The sequence below is a fragment of the Mobula birostris genome, chromosome 10 (assembly GCF_030028105.1).
Source record: "Mobula birostris isolate sMobBir1 chromosome 10, sMobBir1.hap1, whole genome shotgun sequence".
NCBI classification, from domain to species: domain Eukaryota; kingdom Metazoa; phylum Chordata; class Chondrichthyes; order Myliobatiformes; family Myliobatidae; genus Mobula; species Mobula birostris.
In genome coordinates, this window is record NC_092379.1 from 125,209,690 (window position 1) to 125,222,101 (window position 12,412).

A 12,412-nucleotide genomic window follows, 5' to 3' on the forward strand; every position below is an offset into this window, starting at 1 on the left:
ATCTTCCTCTGGTGCTCCCCTCCCCCTTTCTCTCTCCCTAGGCCTCCCATCCCATGATCCTCTCCCTTCTCCAGCCTCGTATCCCTTTTGCCAATCAACTTTCCAGCTCTTGGCTCCATCCCTCCCCCTCCTGTCTTCTCCTATCATTTTGAATCACCCCTCCCCCTCCCACTTTCAAATCTCTTACCATCTCTTCTTTCAATTAGTCCTGACGAAGGGTCTCGGCCCGAAAAGTCGACTCTACTTCCTATAGATGCTGCCTGGCCTGCTGCATTCCACCAGCATTTTGTGTGTGTTGCTTAAAGCGGAGGTTGATAGGTTCTTGGTTAGTTAGGGGATCAAAGGTTACGGGGAGAAGGCAGGAGAATGGGATGGAGAGGGAAAATAAATCAACCATGATTGAATGGCAGAGCAGAACTGATGGGCCAAATGACATAATTCTTCAAAGTCTTATGGTCTGTGAATAAAAGTAATTTTTTGAAAATGTATGTGTACTCAATTTTGTCCACTTTGCTGCTTAATTAACCCAACCAATATATACAATAACCTGTATCATCCTCACAACTGTTGTAATGAACTTGTTTAATTGGATTCGTTCCTCAATGCCTTTTAACATTATATCAGCAGGTGATTCAACTTTTATTCCTTGGACCGTGGCTTCTCAGAAGGGAGCGGCTTTGGCAAAAAAATTGGATAATATACTTGTGAAAGAAGAAGGCTTTTATACTGTGTACAGTCAGGTAAATCTAATGTAACAATGGCAAGAGTGGGGTTGCTGATGGGGATAGATTGGAAAGGTGAGATTTCTAGCTATATATAGAGCATTAAAATGATGCATTCTAGAGGCTCTCTTTGCCACTTACAAGTCAGAAGAACATGTGTGGTTTGGGCATTTACACACACTTCTCTGGCATATTTCCATGAGCAGACTAGAGATCTAGAGGCAATTCCCTCCAAGGTGACGATAGAAACTCTAGGAATTAGACACTAGTGCAATCAATGTCCAAAAACCCATGAATTACTGAGAAGGAAATACACATGACTAATGGATGTATTTTCTCATTATTTCTGTATGCTGGTTATGAAAATGTGGGATAAATATACGATTGACTTTTGGGTGATTAAGGCTAGAGACAGAGGAAGAGAGAGTTATGAACACGAGTGATCCTGCAGATGCCAAAAATCCAGAGTAACACATACAACATTCTGGAGGAACTCAGCAGGTCAGGCAGCATCTGAGGAGCAGAATGAAGAGTTGAGATTCTGGGCTGAGATCCTTCTTCAGGACTAGAAATAAAGGAGGAAGAAGCCATGATCTTTCTTAATCAAGCTTCTTCATCCTTTCTTTCTAGTCCTGATGAAGGGTCTCAGCCCAAAATGTTGACAGCTTATTCAATTCCATAGATGCTGTCTGACCTGTTGAGTTCCTCCGGCGTTTTGTGGGAGAGGGAGTTTAAAGTTTCTGTTGTGTCGTCCAGGACTGAGGAACTCAGGCGGACGGCAAAGAGAGGTAAAACAAGCAAAACTAGCAAAATGAGCAATGAGACTTTTGAGGTACGCTGAGAATCAGGTCTGGGTCAGTAAGGTGAGCAAGGTTGGTGTCGACAGATGGACCAACACAAAAGATTGGGATAAAAAGCCAAATGGCTCTGCCAGCAAGATAGGGAGATGGAGTCTGTAGGCAAGATCAAAGTTACAGCACCAAAAAAAGAACAGTGACCATATCCAGGACACAGAGCTCATCTTTCATTTTTAAATAGTGTAAAATGCCATGCCTCAGAACAATGTATTACAGCAAAAATTAACTTACTCAGGGAAAAGATACAAAACACAAAAGCAGCAGCTTATGGGAGCACTTGTATGAAGATATTTTCATTTGAGCATGGCTTGATTTTAAGTTAACCTGGATGCACTATAATCTGCAATGCCAATTACCAGAAACTTTAAATGACAATTTTTATCTTTAGCAAGAAAAATATACTGTAAGTCCAAAATAGAAAAGCAAGCCCAGCCCTACTAACTCGAATAAGTAACTCACAAACTATTACTCAAGACTGCTTTCCAGCTATTCCAAAACTTGCAAGTTCCTAACAGGAACTACTTACCTGTTAGGAACTTCCAGCTTCAAATATATAATAACTGACAAGCCCTAACCTCAGTATAATTACTCAGATTAACTTTAACATGCTTGCATTTTATTGACTAGTCCAATTCTAATGAACAACACATAGCTGCATTGCCAATTCTTCACCACCTACTACTCAGCAGCAATTGGATTTGGATTAAAAGGAAAGACAACAACTGGGCTGCAAGATGAAGACAGGAGGGTATGGAACTGAGGGGGGTGTATCTGGGACGCCAGGTAGCACCGTTGAGCCCTCGGGAGACGTCGTGGGCTTATCAACGAAACGTCAAAGAAGGAGGGTGCCCACCTGATGACCCTGATGACGTACCTACCCTCCCTCCTTGTCACCACTCCAAACCCACTGCCAACATCGAGAGTGCCCACTTACCATAGGGATTGAAACGTCAAGTCCTAGTAGCTCTCTACTACTAATCCCATCTGTTGTAATTAGTTACAATCCAAAGAGAGCTAATTAGCAAACATGGCCTCGAAACACAGGGCATCAGCAGTGCCACAAGCCGGCAAAAAAGAAACATAAATCCTAATTTTGTTACGTGTCAATTCTGTTGGAGACGTTATCCAACAGTTTAATCAATATATCACAGCATTGCTTAAGCAATCTTAACAGTTATGGATAGTTCCTGTACCTAAACAGACATAATGACATTATAAACACAAGAGATTCTGCAGATGCTAGAAATCCAGAGCAATGCACACAAAATGCTGGAGGAACTTGGCAGGTCAGGCAGCACCTATGGAGGGGAATAAACAGTCGATGTTTCAAGCTGAGACCCTTCATTGTGGCTGGACTGAAAGGTTGACAGTTTTATAGGTGCTGCCTCATCTGCTGAGCTCCTCCAGCATTTTTGTGCACATTGCTCTATATATTTTACTTGTTCTAATCTACCACTGTATTTGAAAATCCTTAGGTTTGTTATTTCAATTAAATAATGTTCAAATAAAAACAGAAACTAATAGAAAAGTCAGCAGGTCAGGTAGCACCTGTGGAAAGAGAAACAGAGTGATCATTTTAGGTCAATGTCCTTTCATTGGAACTGAGAAAGAAGGAAAACAAGATAGTTCTAAGTTGCAGAAAATTGAAAACTGACACATTTCCTCTCTTTCACAGTGCTGATGAGGGTCTTTGACCTGAAATGTTAACTCTCTTTCTGTTTCTACAGATACTGCCTGACTTGGTGAGTGATTGCAGTATTTTCTATTTTTTTCCCAGCTTTCCAGCATTAGCAGCTTTTAAAAAAAATTCACAATAAATCATTTAATTGATTTCAGATCATATTTGTTTATTGATTGTTCATTTTGCAGGTTCTGTACTATGATAACTGCATGGTTATGGGTCATGTTGTACGGAGAAAGAAGATTAATGTGACTGGGAATGAAAGGCATATGATTACCTTATTTCGGTGCTTACAAAACATGCCAAACAACACATCCAGTAATAGCTGTTTCACTGCTGGTAAGTTCATGGCTATACAAAATGTCTACTGTATATCTATATCATTCTTTGGAATGTCAAATAAAAACTCCTCAGTGAGGTCATATACTAATCTGAATTAAGAAATTGAAATCAGATTAAAACCCCTTTTATAGTTGCTCTGAATGATCAGTAACACCTTTGGATGCAGCTCCATAATGTCCCATGGAGAGAGAAAAAAAGTTAACATTAGAGATTTAAACACAAGGAAATCTGCAGATGTTGGAATTTCAAGCAACACACATAAAAGTTGCTGGTGAACGCAGCAGGCCAGGCAGCATCTCTAGGAAGAGGTACAGTCGACGTTTCAGGCCGAGATCCTTCGTCAGTCCTGACGAAGGATCTCGGCCTGAAACGTCGACTGTACCTCTTCCTAGAGATGCTGCCTGGCCTGCTGCGTTCACCAGCAACTTCTATGTGTGTAACATCAGAGATTGGAAGGATTTCATCCCACAGTAAAGTGAGAAAAGAAAGGCATGTTTTAAATGCTTTAAATCAGTAGCTTATTCTGCATTTGGTAGATTTCCAAATATTAAAGGGGAAAAATTATGAGATTCAAAAAGTACACTGAAGTGTATGTTTAAATGAATCACTACTTCACCTGGAAGGACTGTTTGAGTCTACAGATTGTAGGAAGGTGATTGTAAACAGACTGGTGATGTATCTCCTATGAATGGAAGAGAAGGTGCCTGGAGAAGGGGGTGGGGGTGTGGTTAAGATGGAAGAGAAGACCATAAGACTGTAAGACATGGAGGAAAAGTTCAGCTATTCAGCTCATTAAGTCTTTCCCGTCATGTTACGATCGGAATCTGGATCTGAATATGAAGGTAATGAAGTTTGCATGGGTCTGCAGAAGCCTGCAAAGCCAATGTGAACTGAGTGAGAATAATAGGTATTGGTTTGAATCTGAGAAGGAAAATATGTCTTATCTGAGTTTTTGGAAGAGCCAGATCATAGTTTGGGAATGTGGAGAAGCTACACATATTTCTACAAAATTGGACGAGTTGAACAGGATCCTATATCTCTTTAATCTGGGTTTGAATGCAGTAGGGTTGTCCATTGAATTGTATGTTGGATCTGGTGGGTGAGGAGTCTGTCCCTTAGGGTATTGATTCATAAAATTATTTTAATTTTCCTATCTTTAAAATGAATAACAGTTGCAATGTGTAGTCCCTTAAAATAAACAAACTGCACAAATTGTTTCTGTATCTTAATAGTTTAAATTCTCTAACAGATTCCAATAAGCAAATTATTCTGACATCTATATATATATATATAAAACATTTCAACCTCTTGTTCAATTGCAGACCATAATTCATGCAGTATACGTGCAAAATTAAACTTACCAAAAATCTGCTTCAGTTGATCTTTACAACCATGTATGATCAGTGTACTTTATTCATGCATTTTGGTTGGTGAAGGAACAGAAAACAGAGGCAGTAATTGGGTCTATTTTAATGGCCGCCTGTTACCAGTAAAGCCATGGGAATCAACTCAGGGGCTTCGCTGATCAAAATCTACATGATGAAATTAGATAAAAAGACAGTGGTAAAAATTTCCAATAATACAATAATGATACCATCACTTCTTACCTGGATGGCGTGAATGTGCACACATTACTGTTTAACATTATGGTAATTCTTGCACTACCCCACCTTTGAGATCTTGTAATTTTTGACTTGTAGATCTTGTACATCTTATTTTTAAGTAACTTATATTTCTATTCTTTCTTACTTCTCTTCCAGTATTTGTAAATCTGTGCACGTGGAATGCTACTGTGACACTCTAATTTGCTTTGGGATTAATAAAATATCCATCTCTCTATCTATAATATGTGGGCAAAACAAGACTCAAAGAGTCTAAAGGGGTTTAGTGTATGGGCTGAAACATGGCAGATGAGATTTGATGTGGAAAATAAATTATTTCACTTGATTTTGAAGATTAGGGGCAGAATATTTCTGCTGCAAATAGGGAAAATTCATATATATTATCTATTTTTTATTATTTAGAGATACCACGCAGAATAGGCACTTCCGCCCTAACGAGCTGCGTCAAATAGCCACCCACCTATTTAACCCTGGCCTAATCACAAGATAATTTACAATGAGCAATTAACCCACTAACCATATGTCTTTGGACTGTGGGAGGAAACTAATGCAGTCACTGGGAGAACATACAGGCAATGTTGGGAATTGAACCCCAGTCGCTGGCACCGTAAAGCGATGTGCTAACCACTACACTACCATGCCACCCAAAATAGCATGCCCAGAACTCATTAAGCCTAACAGTACACCTCTGGAATATAAAAGGAAACAAAGCACCCACAGTCAGAGGGAGAACATACAAACTCCTTATGAGCAGTGGGAATTTAACCCTCTAAGTGGGGTCTGACCATGGTGCTATATAGCTGCAACATTACCTCTGGGCTCCTAAATTCAATTCCATGATTAATGAAGGCCAATACGCTGTACGCCTTCTTAACCACAGAGTCAACCTGCGCAGCTGCTTTGAGTGTCCTATGGATCCCTCTGATCCTCCACACTGCCAAGAGTCTTACCATTAATACTATATTCTGCCATCATATTTGACCTACCAGAATGAACCACTTCACACTTATCTGGGTTGAACTCCATCTGCCACTTCTCAGCCCAGTTTTGCATCCTATCAATGTCCCGCTGTACCCTCTGACAGCCCTCCACACTATCCGAAATACCTCCAACCTTTGTGTTATTAGCAAATTTACTAAACCATCCCTCCACTTCCTCATCCAGGTCATTTATAAAAATCACGAAGAGTAAGGGTCCCAGAACAGATCCCTGAGGTACACCACTGGTCACCGACGTCCATGCAGAATATGACCTGTCTACAACCACTCTTTGCCTTCTGTGGGCAGGCCAGTTCCGGATCCACAAAGTAATGTCCCCTTGGATCCCATGCCTCCTTACTTTCTCAATAAGCCTCCGATGGGGTACCTTATCAAATGCCTTGCTGAAATCCATATACACTACATCTACTGTTCTTCCTTCATCAATGTGTTTAGTCACATCCTCAAAAAATGCAATCAGGCTCGTAAGGCATGACCTGCCCTTGACAAAGCCATGCTGGCTATTCTTAATCATATTATACTTCTCCAAATGTTCACAAATCCTGCCTCTCAGGATCTTTTCCATCAACTTACCAACCACTGAACTAAGACTCACTGGTCTATAATTTCCTGGGCTATCTCAACTCCCTTTCTTGAATAAAGGAACAACATCCGCAACCCTCCAATCCTCGGGAACCTCTCCCGTCCCCATTGGTGTTGTCCATGTGTTGTTTGATTGAGAATTTTTGTTTTTTTTTGGATGGTTCATTGTGAATTATATATGGGTATTACATGAATGATATACGTCATCACGGCACCACATCATAAGTGCACACCTCACTAAAGTAAAAATAAAGTGTCCACATTATCCTGGGCTCCCGTGTTCTTTTTAAATCAGTTTTATGTCCTGGAGTTATAATACATAACAATGCGGTTTTTTGAGTGGTGGTAGACAAAAGGCAGAAAGTAAAGATAAAAATAGAGCTAGCAATTACGAAGGTTACTGCTGTGGGGCCTTGAGGAGAAACTAGCTAATCAGTAATTTCAGATAACCAGCCTTTCACTTCATATCAGCACTGACCAATTCTGGTGACCCATAATGTCGCTACAGATGCTGACTGACCTGCTAAGTAAATCTGACCTTGTCTTTTCTTTGAACATAGTGGAATGTCAATGATACACACAAGTGATGACACAGTTACTAGGTTAACGTGCCTTCACTACTGACTCTTAGCCAGCCTCAGTAGTGAGTGAGCAACTAACATTCTGGCAGGGCGGGAGCTATTAGAGAAGAAGTGCCATTGGCAGTGAGTTTTATTTGAGCCAATAAAAAGAATGGATGTGTAAGTGGAGTGGCCATTGTTGGAATGGGCCAGAGTTAGAGTGGGAGGCTTTAGCTCAATAGACTTGGGCAAGCACGTGGCGGTTCTAAGAAAGGTTCTAGTAAGTTATTTTTCCTTTTCCTTTGTATATTAGTACATAGCTAGTGCACTGAGAATGGGCCCAGAGTTAGTGGTATGTTCTTTGTGTGAGATGTGAGGACTCAGGCTTAGCTAAGAATCCCTGATAACTACATCTGCCAGAAGTGTATCAACCTGCAGCTCCTTAGAGACCATGTTAAAGAACCTTCAGCTCATATGGGAAAATGAGGTGATATACAGGAGTTACAGGGAGATGGTCATTTCTAAGTTACAGGAGGTACATACCTGGTGACTACCGGGAGAGGAAAGGGGAATAGGCAGCTGGTACCAAGTGCCCCTCAATAATAAGTATTTGGAATCTATTGGTGTAGGTGGGCGATGACCTACCAGGGGAAAGCCGCAGCGGTCTGGTCTCTGGCTCTGAGTCTGGCTCTATGGCTCAGAAGGGAAGGGGAGAGAAGAGCAGTGCATCAGTGATAGGGGACGGTTGGAAGTCATGGTATACCAGCGACATAAGTAGGACAAGGAAGGAGGGCCAGAAAAGAGAATACAGGGATTAGGTAGGAAGCTGAAAAGCAGGACATCTCTGGATTGCTGCCTCTGACATGTACTAAAGAAAGTAAGAATGGGATGTTTTGGTAGATGAAAGCATGGCTGAGGATTTGGTGCAGAGGGCAGGGCTTCAGATTTGTGGATCATTGTGATCTCTTCTGGGCAAAGATACGACCTGCAAAAAAATGATGGGTTACATCTGAACCCGAGGGGGACAAATATCCTTGCAGGCAGGTTTGCTAGAGCTACTGAGGATGGTTTAAGCTAATTTAGTGGGGTAATGGGAACCAGAGTGATAGGGTGAAGATGGGGCAGTTGATATATAAGTAGATGCAGTTTGTAACGAGACTGAAGAAGGACAGGCAGATGATAGGGCAAAATTGCAGTCAGTGGGATAAGTTGAAGTGTAACATGGGGACAAAATCAAAGTGAGTGATGAATACTGGACAGAAGGTGTTATAAATGAATACATGCAGTATATGGAATAAGGTTCCATTAGAGTTAGATTGCCAGGTATGACATTGTAGGGGATCATTGAATCGTGATTGAAATAAGATTATAGCTGGGAGCTTAACATCCAAGGATACACATTGTATTGAAAGTACAGGTCAGTAGGTAGAGGGGGTGGGGAGGCTCTATTGGTAAAAAATTAAATCAAATCCTTAGAAAGAAATGACATGGGATTGGAAGATTTAGAATCCTTGTGGATAGAATTAAGAAACTGCAAGGGTAAGAAGATCCTGATGGGGGGAATTTCCAAACAATAGCCTGCATGTGGGATACAAATTACAACAGGAGATATAAAAGGCATGTAAAAAGGGCATAATACCATAGTTATAGGGGATCTTAATATGAAGGTAGATTGGAAAAATCAGGTTGGTGTTGGATGAGAAGAGAGGATATTTATAGAATGTCTATGTGATGGCTTTTTAGAGAAGCTTGTGGTTGAACCCACTTGGGGAAAGGCAATTCTGGATTGGGGGTTGTGTAATAAACCAGATTTGATTAGGGAGCTTATAGTAAAGGAACCCTTAAGAGACAATGATCACAATATGAGAGAATTCACCCTGCAGTTTGAGAGGGAGAAGGTAACAGCAGATGTATCAGTATTACAGTGTATAAAGAGAATTACAACAGCATGGGAGAGGAAAAAATTAATGGCCAAGGTTAATTGGAAGGGGGCAATAGCAGTGAACAGCAATGTCTGGAGTCTCTGGGGGCAATTTACAAGACACAGGATAGATACATTTCAAAGATGAAGAAATATTCTAAAGGGAGGATGTGGCAACCATGGCTAACAAAGGAAGTCAAAGGCAGATTAAAAGGAAAAGGGAAGTCATGTAATGTGGCAAAAATATATGGGAAGTTAGAGGATTGGGAAGCTTTTGAAAACCAATAGGCGGCAACTAAAAAAACCATATGGACAGACAAAAAAATGAAATAAGATGGTAAGCTAGCAAATAATATAAAAAAAAGAGGATGCAAAAATTCTTGTTCAGATATATAAATAGTAAAAGAGAAGCGAGAGTAGATATTGGACCACTGAAAAATGATGCTGGAGAGATGGTAATGGTGAACAAAGAAATGGTGGCCAAATTTCATACACATTTTGTGACGGTCTTCACTACGGAAGACTGTTGCAGCATGTCAGAAATTCAATAGTGTCAAGGGGTAGAAGTGAGTGTAGTTGCAATTACCAAGGAGAAGGTGCCTGGGGACCTGAAAGGCCTGTGGGTAGATAGGTCATATGGACCAGAAGGACTACACCCAGAGTTCCGAAAGAGGTGGCTGAAGAAATTGTGGGGGCATTAGGAATGATCTTTCAAGAATCACTAGATTTTGGAATGGTTTCAGAAGAAGAACCATGACAAGGTTCCACACAGTAGGCTTATTCAGAAAGTCAGAAGATATGGGATCCAGGGAAGTTTGGCCTGGTGGATTCAAAATTGGCTTGCCTGCAGAAAGCACAGGGTCATGGTGGAGGGAGTACATTTGGATTGGAGGGTTATGACTAGTGGTGTCCCACAAGGATCGGTTCTGGGACCTCTACTTCTTGTGATTTTTATTAACGACCTGGATGTGGGGGTAGAAGGGTGGGTTGGCAAGTCTGCAGATGACACAAAGGTTGGTGGTGTTGTGGATAGTGTAGAGGATTGTAGAAGATTGCAGAGAAACATTGATAGAATGCAGAAGTGGCAGATGGAGTTCAACCCAGAGAAGTGTGGTACACTTTGGAAGGACAAACTCCAAGGCAAAGTACAAAATAAATGGCAGGATACTTGGTAGTGTGGAGGAGCAGAGAGATCTGGGGGTACATGTCCACAGATCCCTGAAAGTTGCCTCACAGGTAGATAGGGTAGTTAAGAAAGCTTATGGGGTGTTAGCTTTCATTAGTCGAGGGATAGAGTTTAAGAGTTGAGAGGTAATGATGCAGCTCTATAAAACTCTGGTTAGGTCACACTTGGAGTACTGTGTCCAGTTCTGGTCGCCTCACTATAGGAAGGATGTGGAAGCATTGGAAAGGGTACAGAGGAGATTTACCAGGATGCTGCCTGGTATAGACAGTATGCATTATGATCAGAGATTAAGGGAGCTAGGGCTTTACTCTTTGGAGAGAAGGAGGATGAGAGGAGACATGATAGAGGTATACAAGATGTTAAGAGGGATAGATAGAGTGGACAGCCAGCGGCTCTTCCCCAGGGCACCACTGCTCAGTACAAGAGGACATGGCTTTAAGGTAAGGGGTGGGAAGTTCAAGGGGGATATTAGAGGAAGGTTTTTTACTCAGAGAGTGGTTGGTGCGTGGAATGCGCTGCCTGAGTCAGTGGTGGAGGCAGATACACTCGTGAAATTTAAGAGACTACTAGACAGGTATATGGAGGAATTTAAGGTGGGGGGGTTATATGGGAGGCAGGGTTTAATGGTCGGCACAACATTGTGGGCCGAAGGGCCTATACCGTGCTGTACTATTCTATGTTCTATGTTCTATAAGACTGGAAAATGGCAAATGTCACTTCACTCTTCAAGAAGAGAGAGAGGCAGAAGAAAGAAATTACAGGCCTGACTTCAGTGGTTGGGAAAATGTTGGAGTCCATTATTAAGGATAAGGTTTCAGAGTACTTTGAGGCACATGATAAAATAGGCCAAAGTCAGTATGTTTTCCTAATGATTGAAGGGCCTAGATAAAGTGGATATGGGGAGGTTGTTTCTATAGTGGGGGGAGTCTAGGACCAGGGGGACAGCCTCAGAATAGAGGTACGTCCATTTAGATGAGAGATGAGGAGGAATATCCTTATCTGTGAAATTCATTGCCACAGATGACCGTGGAGGCCAAGCTATTGAGTGCATTTAAAGCAGAGGTTGATAAGTTCTTGATTAGTCAGGTATATAGAGAGAAGGCAGGAGAATGGGGTTAGGAGGGATAATAAAACAGCGGTGATGGAATGGCAGAGCAGACTCAGTGGGCTGAATGACCTATTTCTGCTCCTATGTCTTATGGTTTCATTATTACTTGTGTTGTTCAGATCTCCAACCACCATCCCCCCATCACTGACATTCCATTTTATTCTCCTCAGCCCTCCTCTTCTCTGTGACTTAAAATATAATTTTGAAATGTCCCTAGTTCCAAGGAAAAGACATCAACCTGGAATGCTGCTTGTTTCTCTCTCCGCCAGTGCTGCTTGCTCTGCTGTGTGTTTGATTATTTTCTGTTTTTATTTCATTCATTGTTAACTCAGTCACTCTGGTTTAGGAATTGTGAAGCTTGATAAAGGAGATGAGCTGGAGCTTGTATTACCATCCCGTCCACATGCTCAGATATCCATGGAGAAGGATTCAACGTTCTTTGGTGTCATACAGCTTTTATGAATCAACCGATAAAGAGCACAGTGAGTGTCAAAATTACGGTAATGTTTCTTGAGGTTTCAGCTCTCTGAGTCTCCATATTTTGATTAAAGGACACAAACAACTTAAGCAAGGGGGTAAATTTCTCCAGTGTCACCACAGCATGTGAGTTATCTGTGGTGCCAAGATCTTCAATTGCCACTCACTGACTGAACTACGCTTCACCAATTTTAGTTTTGGGTGTAATTTCGTGCACCACCTTGTTCACTTGAATAATTTGCAGCAAATATCTCCAGTTTTGTACTCCATCACCTCTCCCACAACTTCTTTTTCTTGCTTTTGGTCTCTTCCTGTTGCAGGTCTCGGCCTGAAATGTCAGCTGTTTATTCTCCTCC

At 41.4% G+C, this 12,412-nt stretch overlaps 1 protein-coding gene across 2 annotated transcripts in view; it reads left to right on the top strand.

The window, feature by feature from the left end:
* LOC140204589 (tumor necrosis factor ligand superfamily member 13B-like) overlaps window positions 1–12,412 on the top strand; it is a 37,991-nt gene that overhangs the window by 11,652 nt on the left and 13,927 nt on the right. The window contains exons 4-6 of one of the 2 annotated variants that reach the window (XM_072271313.1): window positions 625–740; window positions 3,449–3,599; window positions 11,926–12,061. In XM_072271313.1, the coding sequence (XP_072127414.1) occupies window positions 625–740; window positions 3,449–3,599; window positions 11,926–12,041 (383 nt within the window). In that variant the 3' untranslated portion in view covers window positions 12,042–12,061. The remainder of the gene's footprint in view (window positions 1–624; window positions 741–3,448; window positions 3,600–11,925; window positions 12,062–12,412) is intronic. The other variant, XM_072271314.1, reaches the window with a different exon arrangement.